The following is a 14,457-nucleotide window of genomic DNA, read 5'->3' on the forward strand; positions in this document are numbered from 1 at the left end:
AAGGCCTACAATGACCCTATGACAGTGAGTATGCCAAGGTCCTAAGCCTCAAACACAAACACCAGAGCCTCAGAAGAAAGGCGGGGCTAGGGACTACCCAAAGAAAAATGCAGGCACCACCACTTCAGCCTGGCTCCTCTCACTACATCAGGGCCAATGTTCCCAGGTAGAAAAGACACAGAAGCCACCAGACAGTTTTACCTCACACTCTAGTGATCCAGAGGCCTGAGAGGAGGCTGTCTGCTGCAGGGACATTTCTCTAGGTGTTTTATTTACTATCTCCGGTGCCTGCCAAGCAGGTCATCTCTTTTTAGAAAGACTGAAACAGTAAGCAGGGTTATCTCTCGCCACTGCCTCCCTTGGGCTTAGCTTCGTTACTGAGGGTAGATGTGGAAACAGCCGCCTAACCTATCATGTCAGATCTCAGCTCTGATGTCCATCCCCACTGATGCTCTGGAGGACTGGGTGTCTATGAGTGGGTAAGCAATAGAAGGGCAGGAGATGAAGGATGGAGCGACGGATGAGGGGCAGATGACCTGGTCAGCAGTCTATGCTGAAGGCTGACTCCTCAGGCCTCCCTTAAAGAGCCCATGACGGTTTGTCAGACATATGCTCCCAACCCTCCCTTCCCTGGGAACAGTGCCACAGAGTAAGGAAGACACATGGCTTGTTTGTTTCTTCTTCCACTCTAGGCTCAACTTGTGAGCATCTGCTGGGGAATAAATCGTTTATGTCCATTAGGTTATATTCTTTGCACTAACACAAAAGCACCACTATGCACCACCCTTTGTCTTCCCGCTGCTCAGAGTAGCCCTGGCTCTATCTATCTGCCAGCTCCTAGCAAAGCAGTTCTCAATCTGTGAGCCATGACCCCTTTGGGGATGATCAAACAACCTTTCACAGGGGTCACCTAAGACCATTGGAAAACACAGATATTTATGGTCCGATTCACTCATTACAGTTATGAAGTAGCAACGGAAATAATTTTATGGGTGGGGGTCACCACAGCATGAGGAACTGTATTAAAGGGTCACAGCATTAGGAAGGTTGGGAACCACTGTCCTAGCAGGACCCTAGGGGCTGCGGGGAGGGGCTGCATCAGAGCCTCCTGTTTCCCTCTATGGCCGGTATTCCACATCTGCAGTAGCAGAAATAGCAGACTTCGTTGGTTTATAAGGACTGAAAACTGACTTCAGATCTCCAGTGCAAAGCTGACTTGACGGACTTGGGCAACTAACTGAATAGCAAAATACTTCATGAGTCAATCAGGAAATAGTAAATCTACTCTCTGAACAGAGCTGTGAAATCCATGCTATACAAGTGGCGGCAACATTCTTTACTGTTCATTTTCCTGTACGAAGTCAAATTCAGGAAGAGGGGAGGGGAGAGGGGAGGAGGGGAAGGGGAGGAGGAGAATGGAGGGAGAGGAGGGGAGGAGGAGAAGGGAGAGGGGAGGGGAGAGGAAGGGAGGAGGGGAGGGGGTGGGGAGGGGAGGAGCAGGGAATGCTGGTGGACACTAAGGTGTGGCTGTCACTGCTGGTGCTTGTCTGATATGGGAACGAAGAGGAGCTGTGCTCGCTTGAGGGAGCCCTCTCAGGGTTTGGCGCAGCCCTACATGCACACCAACTCGTCTAGGTTCTGAGAAGAGCCACGGGAGAACAGGGAGAAACCAGGCATCGGGGAATATTTGCGGGCAAAGGGCCTCTCCCATAGCTGTGGCAGACCCACCTGCACCTGCTGGGGCCCGCTTGGCTCCCTTCCCACCTGTGCCTGCTGGAGCTCAGTTGTTGTAGGGAGCTGCACCTGCTTCCAGCGTGTACCCTGGCAGTACAAAGAAAACTTGACCTGGACCCTGGCGCTTACAAAAGCTCAGAGAGCTGGGGACAGAGAGGCCACTTCAGGCCTAAGTGAGCACAGATCATACTGGCAGGCGACTCTGCCGATGAGCCTTGTTCCAGGAACCCTCCATGCAGCTGGGCTCCCCATGGAGGGAGGGATAGACAAGCAGCCATGTGGTGACATGCTTTGCTGTGGCAGAATGACTGGTCACCCAACCCCACTATCGACTCCGCCATCAACCCCGCCAGTTCCTCTGAGCATTCAGCTGTCCTTGTGTGGGCCAGCCTTCCACCTGGCCCTAGGGACCCACCTGACCTCAGGCTAGAGCTTAAGACCTGAGTCCCTATGTGCTCTTCACTGCTACTCCCAAAGTCAATGCACTGATATGTGAAGATGCCTTCTGAGCACTGCCCGGGACCACCAGGGACCTTGGCAAGCGTAACAGGAGCTGAGATTGCCATGGGTCTATGGGGTGTACTGAACCTCAGAGAGAGGGAGAAGCCAGTGCTAAATCACTGAGAACACACATGGGGACAGAGCCCTGTAGCATTCCAAGGCCAGGCAGTCGTGTGGGCAGTGTGGTAGTGGGGAGATCATGACAGGGAACTCTCTCAAGCACTTCATCTGGAGACACAAAGAGCCCACAAGAACTGTGTCCAGGCCAAGATTGTCAGGTACTGGGTTAACATGCAGGACTGAGTCCCATGATAGCCCAGGATAGATGAGCTCGCCATTGGAAATCCCTGAGTATATGCTTGGGGGGTGAGGTTTAGACCACTTAGCTGGAAAACTACCTTTTAGAAGAAATCTCCCACAATGCTCCTTGGCAGTTCTGCACTTGTTCAAATGCACCAAACTCCCAATTGTGAGTGTGGTTGGTACAAAGCCCTTCCTCACTGGTCTCATTCAGCTGTGTCCTTCAATGCTGCTATGGGCCATGCAGAAGCTTCTTAGTGTCACCTGGCCTTTCTGGAAAGAGGGAGAGGGGTGCCATGACACCCACACTGACTTTTCAGGGTAGAATCCTCTCCTTGGTGAGGTACATGGCCCACTCTGTTGCTAAAATAAAGCTACCAGTCCTAGTGGGAGGCAGCTGATGGGGCAATACCACTGGCTGTCCTCTACATCCTGCACAGCAAGGCCCCAAACTCTGGCCCCATTGGAACCAACCTAGCAGAACATCCCAGCATCAAGGAGCCATAGGATGAGTGACTAGATACACATCTATGTTCAAAACTGTAATTGTAAACATGTGGTTCTCCAGCAGTATGTCACTAAGATCCCCCAGGGTGGGCTTAACCCTTCCTCTTCTACATCTGCCTCTTCCCTTAGAGTCAGGACATGACTGTCAAGCTCTCAACTTGTAGGTACTGCAGGTCTGAACCCAGGAGTCATTAACTGAGCATCAAGTACTTCAGACACTTGGGCTGTACCAGGCCAATCAGCCTCCCTTCGCAGCCAGAAGCACGAGTGGGCGTCATTAGCACCAGCTCCAGAAAGTCCACGGGTGGTCACAGAGTGCAGTGCAAAGAGTGGATGGAGTTAATGTCTTAGCAAGAAATCAGTGTGCAACACCGACTCACAGACTCTTAGCAGCACTCTGTACAGGCATGCAGTGAAATGGACACGCTAACTTGCTTGACCACACTGAGTACCTCAATGGTGTATATCAGAATGCACTGAGCATCTTACATAGACACAGAAACAAGCATAACTAATAAAAAGGACAGGGAACAGGTCCTAGAGCATGATCCATTTTCAGACATGGTCTTTATTTTCTACCTGGGACCCTGGAGAAAGAAGCACCCATAAGTGATTAATTCTTCTCTACAGGATCATGTAAGAACAAAGCAAGCCTGGCACCACATGGCATGCGGGTGGTTTCGGAAACTCCCTCACATTCCTGGGAATAAAAACAAATACCGCGAGGTATTTCTGCTGAGCTGGGGGCCTCCTAATTTCAGCTCACTCGGATAAATAAGCATAACCTCTACAGACAGTGACTGGACAAAGGCTGCTGTGATGAGGACAGTTCAGCTCAAGTGTTCCCTGAAATGAACTGAAGAGTTCTCTTTTGGCAAGCTGAATAGAGACAGGCTCAGTGGCCCCAGTCACCTGGTGGGCATGTCCCTCAAGAGCAGGTGGCACGAATTTCCCTCAAAGAAAATGGGTAGGACATTGGTAGTCCAAGTGCTGAGTGACATATCAGAAAGAGGGCAGGAAAAGCCCTCTGGGTATACACAGGCCATCCCCTCTTCCCCATCTCTGTTCCTAACCTGATTCTAATAGGGAAAGGAGACTTCTGCAAAGTTATGACAGAGGAAGGAAATGGAATTGAAGGTGTGTTCCCCTGGGAATCCTGCAAGTGCTTGAATAGGTGAAGGTATATTGGAAAGGGAGATAACATATCCCCAAATCTGGGAAGAACATCTTTCTCATGCAACAAATATCGACCACAATGCAGAATGAACTCTGCATAGAGTTGTAAAGAGCTCCAAGCTACAAAGGGGATTCTGGTAACGTCACCCACCACTCACATCTGGGAGATTCCACTCACCAGGAGGGTTTTGGGATGCAGTTCTGATTCCTTCCTTTTATGTTTAAGTAACCTCCTCTACTAAAGCTACAGAGGGCAAGACACTTCCCTCAGTCAAGGCCCATGTCATGGCACAAAGACCATGTGGCGGAACCAGAAATGACAGCACACGGCTGACCTCACCAAGCTGGGAACTGTCAGAGCCTCTTCATCCTGATGGAGACAAAGGATTTGACCTCCATCACATGGAAGACTACAAAAGGCAGTTCTCCCTGAGGGTGGCCTTCCCAGAACCTGGGTCCCTTATGAGATAATAGACAACATGTTTCTACTACATTGAGAGCTCCAAGCTTCTGAAGATGACCCTGTCCACCGACAGGCTGGTTAGTCTTCAAAGAGACTTTAAAACATCTGAGTGTCACTTTCCCAGCAAACTCAGCAAGAACTGCCCTGTGACCCAGTATATCCACATTTAGTGAGAAGCAAACAGGTATTCTAACAGGTATGTGTGCACCCACAGGCACAACAACAATATTCACAACAGGCAAAATGCTGATGGAATCCTAGTGTCTGCTGACAGACGAACAGACCAACTATGGAGTATTGTTTAGCCATAAACAAGAATGAGTCTCCAACAGTCACAGACCTTTGAAAATAGCGTGCTCTGTAAAAAGAAACCAGCCAAGAAGGGCCACATCATATACACTTGCATTTATATAAAAAGCAAGAACATCTCATCTAGGGAGACAGGAAGGTTAGCATGCTGGAAGCTGAGGTTGGGTGGGTGGAAAGGGAGGGCTAATGGGTAGAAGTCTTCACTGGGGGAATGGGGAGAGTTCAGAAACCACACAATGGAAGTGGCTGTACAATAGTGTAGCACTGCTAGAAGCACTGTGACCCAGTAGCTCCTTACCCTCTGCAGGGACAAATCCCCAGGCAGAGCTGGAAGCAAACACAACCCATGGCATTTTCATACACCTAGTCCCACCCTTCCGGTGTCTCTGAGCCATGACCCCTGACTCATAACAAAGTCCTACCCACAGTGTCCCGTGTCACATCCACCTTCGCCATTGATGGGACAGTGATCGTATAGACAAGCCTGGAGCTGCCCAAGGGTCCATGGCTCGCCCTTTGGGCTCCTTGAACACAAGACTGAACCTGTGGTGGGGCCCACCCTGCCCATCCAGCATTGTTATTCCCTGACACCTCTGCTGGTACTGGTTGTTCAGAACTAGTCTTCCCCCAACATCCTTTGGGAACATCTACCTGGCCAGTATCCCTGCCAGGCCTGGCTATGAGGGTCTCATGGAGCACCCCCTAGATTCCTTGACTTGCTAGTGGTGACGGTGACTTAAAGGTGTTAGTGAAGGTGAACCGTGTGGGGCTCTCCTCTTCCACATGTCTCTGGTCCCTGCCATCAGAAGCACACAAGGGCTGAATTTTGAAGCTTCACCCACTCCTCCCACAGCACGGGCAGGAAGGCCAGGATGCTATCTGCAAGAAGTGCCTGCCAGGTTCCTGTCACCAGGGCACTGAGCCTAATGTAACAAGAATGAAGTATTTTATTAACAGCATGAAGCAAGAAGTCCCCAAGGTATGGAATTAGCAGTCAGCCTTTTGTCATGCATAGAAGGATAGGCTTCGTACTCTGGCTCACGTCTCTGGTTACCCAGGTAGCCCTGCCATTCCACTGCCGCTTAAAGGCTGTGATCCAGGAAAGCTGCCCACTCACAGGCTGAATTGGAGTCGGGGGAGGCAGAGGCTAGGGTTCTGGCAATGAAGCAGCATCTGGGGCTCTCAAATAAGGTACAGTCAGAGTCCATCACACCAGAGTGAGGGAGCAGTCTTACTAGCCAGTGGGCACTTCGAGGCAGCAAAATCCCCCCAATGAACTGCCTGCCCTCACCTGGTTTTCTGTGGGATGTAACACTGTAGTCAGCGCCAACAGTGCTCAGTGGGTCTTGGGTGCCAAAGCTGGCTCCTCACCCCGGCCAGCCTTTCTGGTCCTACAGTGGAGATGGGCTACCTCATAAATCCCCTGACCATCCTCACCTCACCTCAGTGTCCATCTGGCTGAGCAGCTAGGGAGAGGAGGCTCTGCACTGTTGCCTGACGAGAAGTTCTCTGTTCACAAATATCTCTGCAGCGTTTTCCCCAGTCCAGAAAACACAGCCTGGCTGGTGAGGGGGCAGACTACAGCAGAACAAGGGCATGGCCAAGAGATGAGGAGTTGACAGGTGGACAGAGAGGGTACTCAGAGTGGATTAATACTGTCATCATCATGACCACCCCTGCACGACCACCATGATCACAGTCACCATTACCACCACCATCACTACAGTCACCTTCACCACTGCTACCACCAACATCACCACTTCCACCACCAATACCACCACTACAGTCATGATTCTCACCACCACCACCATCGTCACCACCATCACCATCATCACCACTATCATCACCATCAACACCACCATCACCATCACCACCATCATCACCACTACCACCATAATCATCATCACCATCACCACCATCATCATCATCACCATAATCATGATCACCATCACCACCATCATCATCACCATCACCACTACCACCATCATCACCACCACCACCATAATCATCATCACCATCACCACCATCATCATCACCATCACCACTACCATCATCACCACCACCACCATAATCTTCATCACCATCATAATCATCACCATCACCACCATCATCACCATCACCACTACCACCATCATCATCACCACCACCATCATCATCACCACCACCACCATCATCACCATCATCATCACCAACACCACCATCATCACCATCATCATCACCAACACCACCATCATCACCATATTCATCACCAACACCACCATCATCACCATCATCATCACCACCACCACCATTTCTGCCTCTTCTTGCAAATGGCATGACTTTCTATGGAGGAAATTCCATAAAAATTACCAAACAAACATCCCCAAACCAAGCAATAACAACAAAAAAATAGTTCTAGAAAACAAAGTCCAGCAGAATGAATTTCTAGCTAGACTAAAAATCCCATGTTAGCTTTTCATCACTAACAAATAGCTGCAATAACTACCCTGGAAAGAATAAGTACAAAGGTTTTTTTGGCACAGGACTTTACAGACTTCAGTCTATAATCAGTTGGCCCTACTGCTTTGGTCCTAAAGCTATCACAGTAGAAGGGCATGGCAAAGTCAAATCATTATTCACAGCCAGAGAGCAAAGGAAAGGAGAAAAAGAAGGGCGGGGCTTCTACTGTTCTCTTCAAAGGCACACCCTCAACCACCTGTTAGGCCCCACTGTTTAAAGTTTCTATCGTATCCCAATGGCACCTTCTGGGAGCAAGTACTTATCATGTGGACCTTTGGAAGACATGTAAGATCCAAACTACTATGTTTTCCATCAGCAGCATGCCCGTATCCATCACCTGTACTAGCTGCAGCCATAGCAGTACCATTATTTCTACCGCACTATGAAAGAAACATCCTCAGATACACTCAGCCTTCAAATGTGGTTTCTTTTCAGAAATAACCAGACCCACCCACAGAGGGGGCAGACTGCCTGCCGCTGCCTTCGGAGCTGGTGGGAGTCAAGCTACACAGTTCTGCGGGAATTCTGCAATCCCCAGGAGGAGTTCTGGCGGAGTCGTGGCTCTCAACTCCTTACTACAGATGGCAGCTTTCTCCAATTCAAAACGTGACCTGGAAAGTGAAGGATCTTACTGACTTGCGAATGCTAAAGCCCCAGCCAGTATCCTACAGTGGATCTGCATCTCTAGCCAGAATTGAGAGCTCAGCAGGAGCTGGCATCGAGATCAGGATGGAAGGTGGGCCAGAGAGGAGGAGAGCATGGGGAAGAAACGGCACTCTGGGAATTTCACAGCCCAGAATCTCCATGTGTGTACAAGACTTAGAAAGGCTGTCGTCGGGCAATTCCATACCCATAATGGGGCCAGGTTTCATGCACAGCAATGTCCTGGGGACAACATGAAGCTTTACAGCCTCACTGGGTCTTTCCTACTCAGCACACTCCACCTGACAGCCATGCAAAGAGGACCCTAGCTCAGTAGCCCTCACTCCCCTCCCCACCCAACTGATGGAGAAAACAGGCCTGGAAAAACAGACCTGGGAATTATTTAAAGTAGAGGGTTTTATAATACCACAGAACTTCCACAGGTTCAAAACCAGCTGCTTAGCCATTGGTAACTTTTCTGAATTTATCTGCTGATGTCTGGATATTTGTTTTACATCATTTGTTACTAAACTTTTCCATTCAGAGATGGGAACAGGATCCCTGAAATTTAAATCTTAAGACCAGGAGCTAGAGATGGCTCAGTGGTTAAAAGCACCACCTGCTCTTCCAAAGGACCTGCGCTTGATTCCCAGCACCCACCCAGTGACTAACAATCCAGTTCCAGAGGGTCTGACACCGTCTTCTGAACTCTGTAGTTACCAGATCCGCAAGTGGTACACAGCCATACTGGCAGGCAAAATACCTACACACATAAAAAATGTAAAAATAAATGAAACTTTTAAATTCAGTTACAAAATTTAAGAACAACAGGGTCCTAGCATTCTCTCTACCTGCCAGGGAGGAAAGACTGTCCCCTTCCTCACCCAGGTGGTGTAAGTACATCAGCATTCTTTTGATGGGATTTCATCAAAACAAGATATCCTGAAGTGAGATGCCAGAGCCTACTGTGCAGACTGTGCGGTGGCTGCCGGCACCACACCCAGGCTTCCTATATGAGGCGTAGTACAAGACTCGGGCTTGCTGCATTGGGAGCTGAGTACTGACCTGGTACAGGAAGCCTGTCTTGGAAGAAGAGCTGGCTACAGGAAGGGTGTCACCAGCTCAGCCCTGTCCTCACGTTGAGCTTCCCTTCTGTGCTCACTGCTGCTGCTTGGGGACAGCATCCCATTTGCAGCAGGATTCTGAATTTCAAAAACACCTTCAGGGTCAAGTCCCAGTTTTGGGATATGTGTGTGTGTGTGTGATATAGATAGATAGAAAGATTTTATTTATATATATATATATATATATATTCTTATGATACCACTATGATTCCAAAGGATTGATAGATTAATAAATGACTAATCTATTGTTTAAATAAGAAAGTTATTTAGTTTGAAAATTATACTTATGTTTATAAGAAAAGGAACCAAAGAGGATCGAAGATTAAAATAAAACACCAGTTAGTAACGTGACCCATTTCTTCAGTAATTTAATAACAGCCAGTGTGAGGGTGGAAGCCACCAAGTGATGCTCTCCAGTCCCTGGCCCTGTGCCAGCTTTACTACAAGAAGGGAGAATCCCTCAGGACTGTATTCAGTCAACTAGAAAACAGTCACCTGAGCCTATGTCCTGTGTCCGCCCGTATATACCACACAAAAGCTGCAAACTTTTCTAAACCCCAAGAGACACTTTGTTCCTGAGGAAATGCTTTGGATTTCACCTTCCCAAATACCATCTCCCAAGAACATTTGTTACACAAATGTCGTACAGAGTTTGGTTTCCACTCAAACCTTAGAACTCAGAATTTCCTGAAAGTATTCAATTCAATGAGCTCATGCACCTGCGAGAACTGACCTGGCCTGAGTTCTTAGTCACTGCTACTCTTTATGTCATAGGGCCTGGGGTTGTTAATGGCTATACCACAGCCTCAGAACTGTCCCAGGGAAGAAGCCTTCACTCTTTCCACCTCCCAGGTGTGACACATACCTACCAGCCACTCCAAACAACTAGAATATCCTGCTATGTGTCCAGTGATGGATCCCAGCATGGGACGGGTAATATAACCTGCCTTTTCTTCACACCTCGTCATCAGACACTGGGATAGTGTTTCCTTTCTACAGACAGCGTGACTGAAAAGTCACAGTAGCCCTGTCCTTTAATGGCAGCATGCCAGTTAGCTGGCAGCCCATGCAACTCTGATATTAGCTAGGATCCATGCTGCAAGGTTCTGCTCCTGCCTGGAGAGGGATCCAGACATTAGCCAGGCTGCAATCTTCCAAAAAGGGCAGAGACCATGGGTCTATACCACAGGGTCCATGTGAACTCAGGACCTATCATTACCTACTAACCTCCACAAACGTCCCCAAGGTGGGGACAGGCTCTTGTAGCAAGAGTCCTTGGAAGATGAATGAAGCCATTCTGCTAGGACCCCAAAGCAATATTTAGCACACTCAGGGTCCCCTAGCATCAACATCATTAGCACACAAACTAAGGGGGATGCTCACAGACTCTCTGAGAAGCACAGAGAAGCACTCATGAGAGGAAAAGATGGTTGAGAGCCTTTTGCATTGTCTTTCTTATCCTCCTGGCCCTGGCTCCTAGTAACACACACAGCTCCATCTTACCTGCCACCTCCTGCAGCCACTTCATCACCCTCACATAGAGACCACACCTTGGTCAGTCTCCTCCAGGGATAACCTTGTGCAGATACCAGACCAAGCCTTGTCTCTTCCATTATCTCCCAGACCACTTCTCAGGATGCGCCACTGCCCATGTCACACACTTTGGCTTGCTTTTTCATCTTTTTCAAGACAAAGGAACTCCACCAGCTCTCAAACCCTCTTAGCTCATGTTCACACTGGGGATATCAGACTGTAACTTGATCCTAATGCAAGCCTCTTCAGACTGATGCAGTCTGCAAGAAACCCTCCCACAGACTTGGCCAGAGGCCACTGTCCACTACCACCAACCTTGGCCTTCCCAAAAAGGCCCTGCCCTGTTGTCTAGCTCCCCTGGTTCTCAGGTAGGCCCACACAGTTCTCTCTTGTGGCAGTTGGCCAACTCTCATCTGCTTCAGAGGGTACAGCACATAGATGGTCTCACATCCAGGCTGTCACCCTTGCTGGGCCGAGGCCCTCGATCTTGGCTCTAGATCATGGTTCTCAGGACCTGAGAACCTGGATCTGCTCTCCCTGAGCTTTTCTGGGTCCATGCCACACTCCCTGCTTTCTGCCCTGTGTGCCTGTCTCCCTCAGCCCTTTAGAGTCAAACTTCTCTCGAACACATGGTGGCTGCTACCATCTATGAACAGCCTACATAGTATCTCGGGAACTTGGACCCTATATGTGTAAATACGACAGTTTACATACCCTGACTGCTTAATCAGGCCTCTTGTTCCTACAAGGATGACTCCAGAGCCCATCCATTCTTCTAACTCACTGAGAGGCCTGACCCTCTTCCTAAAGGAACATTCCTGAACTGAGAAAAGTTTCATTGTTGCTTATTCTTCAGATGTGGAAACTGAGGATCAGAGAATCTATGCAAAGGTTCTGAACCACACAGCCAGCAGGTGGCAGAGGAACATGGATCAGGCTACCTGGTGCTCTCAAATGGCCAGCTGCACTCCGCAACAGATGTGACAAAGTGTGTGAAATAAGACACTGACATCCCTCTTCAAGGGGCCCAATCCCGGCCCTCAGCCATCTTTATAGGCAAGCTTTGCACCTTTCTTCCCACCATTCAGATCTGCTACCCAGCTCCCACCTTACCAAGGTACCACTGGGATTCTAGGTCGCAGCTCATTAGAATAGAAACTGCCAAGGAAATAAGTTTCAGCAAATCCAAATTCCCAGCTGGACAACTTCCTACCTGACATCAGCATACCATCGGCTCACCTTGTCGGCCAGGGCTCCGGCCAGGGACTTCCACAGGGTCCAGCCTGCCGCCACACCGGAGCCCACTTCCCACACCATCAGGACACACAGAGCCATTGGCTGAGATGCCCAGGGCATTCATGTGTGTGGGGATGGGCTCGAAGGTGGGGTCCAGCTCCAAGATCAGCCTGTTAAGTTGCTCAATGGACTGGTCAATATCCAGAGTGGGAGAGCCTGGGGAATGACCAGTGTTTAGCTCCTGATGGACTCCATTCACGGCTTTGTCCTCTGCAAATCTGGGCTGGAGTGCTTTACCGGGACAGAGTGGCTGTGTGTCACGGGCATTTGGCCCATTGCTGAGTGGGCCTCTTTGAATGGCCACTCTGCTGCTGGCTCCACGAGTGGGAGTGACTGGGATGTGGGGCTGGGGCTGGGCAAGGTTAGCACTGTCCACCGTACTATGGCTGCCCAGCCTGGCCTCCCCATCCGGGGCAAAGCTGTACTGGTGAGCAGCCACCATCTGCTGCTGACGCACCCACGTCTGGGTAGAATAGTTGCTTTGCCCATAGGCCTGTGGAGGGGTGGGTGCAGAGGGCTTCCTCAGCAGGGGCTGCAGCTGTTTTGGCTCTCGGCCCCCACACATCCGCTCCCGGTCATAAAGGGAGTCCACACCGAGGCCTAGGTCTGGAGAAAGGGCACCGTGGTGATCTTCACCAACACCATTGCCAAAGCCATCGGACAGGAGGGAGTTCTGGCTGCTCTTGAGGCAGGTGAAGGGGCCCAGGTGTCCTGACTGTGGCCCTTCAGAGGAGGAGAGAGTACCCAGACTGTCCACACTGTGCAGATCATGGTGGGGCATCTCATCATCTAGAATGTCAGTCTCTCGGTCCTTTAGGGCAGTGTCTCCATTCACATGGACCTGGGCCGGCACCACGTGGCGCGTCCCACTATACTTGCTGCGCACATCAGTCATGTCTTTGTGGGAGCTCGAAGAGTCTTCCAGGCCAAATCCACTGAGTAGCTGGTCCAGCTCAGCCTTCTCCTGAGGGCTCAGGCCCCTCTGTGCTCCTGGGGTTGGGCGCTCTTCTGTCTTATCAGTCCTGGCCGAGGCGGTAGAATGACCCGAGTCACTACTGACTGACAGGGTGTGGTCACCGTGGTCTGGACTGCTGGTGGCTGGCATGCCCTGAGGGCTGCCAGGGATGCCAGAATCTGAGGCACTCTTTTTCCTCACCTTGGCATACAGGCTTCCGTCCACTGGGCCCTGTGTGTGCAGCACTGTAGGGAAAGCGAGAGACAGGCCATAAGCCAGGGAGCAAAGAGAATAGCACCTACCACAGTGGGCGTACAGTTATGTAAACAGAGGAGCGATTCTACAATGCAACTCAACAGTAAACAGGTGCAGACTCAACGGGGGTCCCCAAACTCCACCTATCCTCTGTAGAGTGAGCATCAATAAAAAGAATTCATATATATCAAACATATTCGGCTAAAATCATTTCGGCCTTTTCAACTTTGTTTTGTGTGTCATGCTGAGGATGGAACCCAGGGTTTCATGAATGCTACTAAATGCTTTATCACTGAGCTATACTCCAGCTTCATGCTGACCTACCCATGCAGGATACCACACACACACACACACACACACACACACACACACACACACACACACACACACACAAATGCTGTAGAGTATTATTTTAAGGTGTGTTGCTTTTGTTTATGTTGCATTTGTTTAACTCTGTGAAGTTGTGTTACTGTGACTGTCTAAAACACCTATGGTCTAATAAAGAGCTGAACAGCCAATAGTGAGACAGGAGAGAAAAACAGACAGAGGTGGCAGGCAGAGAGGATAAATAGAAGGAGGGATCTGAAAGGAAAAGAAGCAGCTAGAGAAGGAGGAGGACTCCAGGGACCAGCCACCCAGACACACAGCAAGCCATGGAGTAAGCGTAAGATTTACAGAAGTAAGAGAATAGGAAAAGCCCAAAGGCAAAAGACAGATGGGCTAATTCAAGTTAAGGAAAGCTGCAAGAAACAAGCCAAGCAGCCGGGCGATGGTGGCTCACGCCTTTAATCCCAGCACTCGGGAGGCAGAGGCAGGAGGATCTCTGTGAGTTCGAGGCCAGCCTGGTCTACAAAGTGAGTTCCAGGAAAGGCGCAAAACTACAGAGAAACCCTGTCTTGAAAAACCAAAAAAAAAAAAAGAAAAGAAAAGAAACAAGCCAAGCTAAGACTGGGCATTTATAATTAAAAATAAGCCTCCGTGTGTGATTTATTTGGGAGCTAGGTGGCGCCCCCCCCAAACTCCCCCCTCAAAAAAACAACAATATACATATCTATAGAGAAGCTTGGTGGTTTTTGACTCTTTGATTCATTAATGTCATTATTTTGAATGTGGAGCCCAGCTCAGCTCATGAATCAACTGCTCATCTATACTTCCATCCATAC

At 49.6% G+C, this 14,457-nt stretch overlaps 1 protein-coding gene across 3 annotated transcripts in view; it reads right to left on the reverse strand.

The window, feature by feature from the left end:
- Tns3 (tensin 3) overlaps nucleotides 1-14,457 on the reverse strand; it is a 246,454-nt gene that overhangs the window by 56,329 nt on the left and 175,668 nt on the right. For all 3 annotated transcript variants that reach the window (XM_052734489.1, XM_052734488.1, XM_052734487.1), the window contains one exon: nucleotides 12,028-13,284. In XM_052734489.1, coding sequence (XP_052590449.1) covers nucleotides 12,028-13,284 — 1,257 coding nt within the window. The remainder of the gene's footprint in view (nucleotides 1-12,027; nucleotides 13,285-14,457) is intronic.

This window comes from Peromyscus californicus, unplaced genomic scaffold (assembly GCF_007827085.1).
Source record: "Peromyscus californicus insignis strain IS unplaced genomic scaffold, ASM782708v3 Scaffold_13__1_contigs__length_99412109, whole genome shotgun sequence".
Lineage (NCBI taxonomy): Eukaryota > Metazoa > Chordata > Mammalia > Rodentia > Cricetidae > Peromyscus > Peromyscus californicus.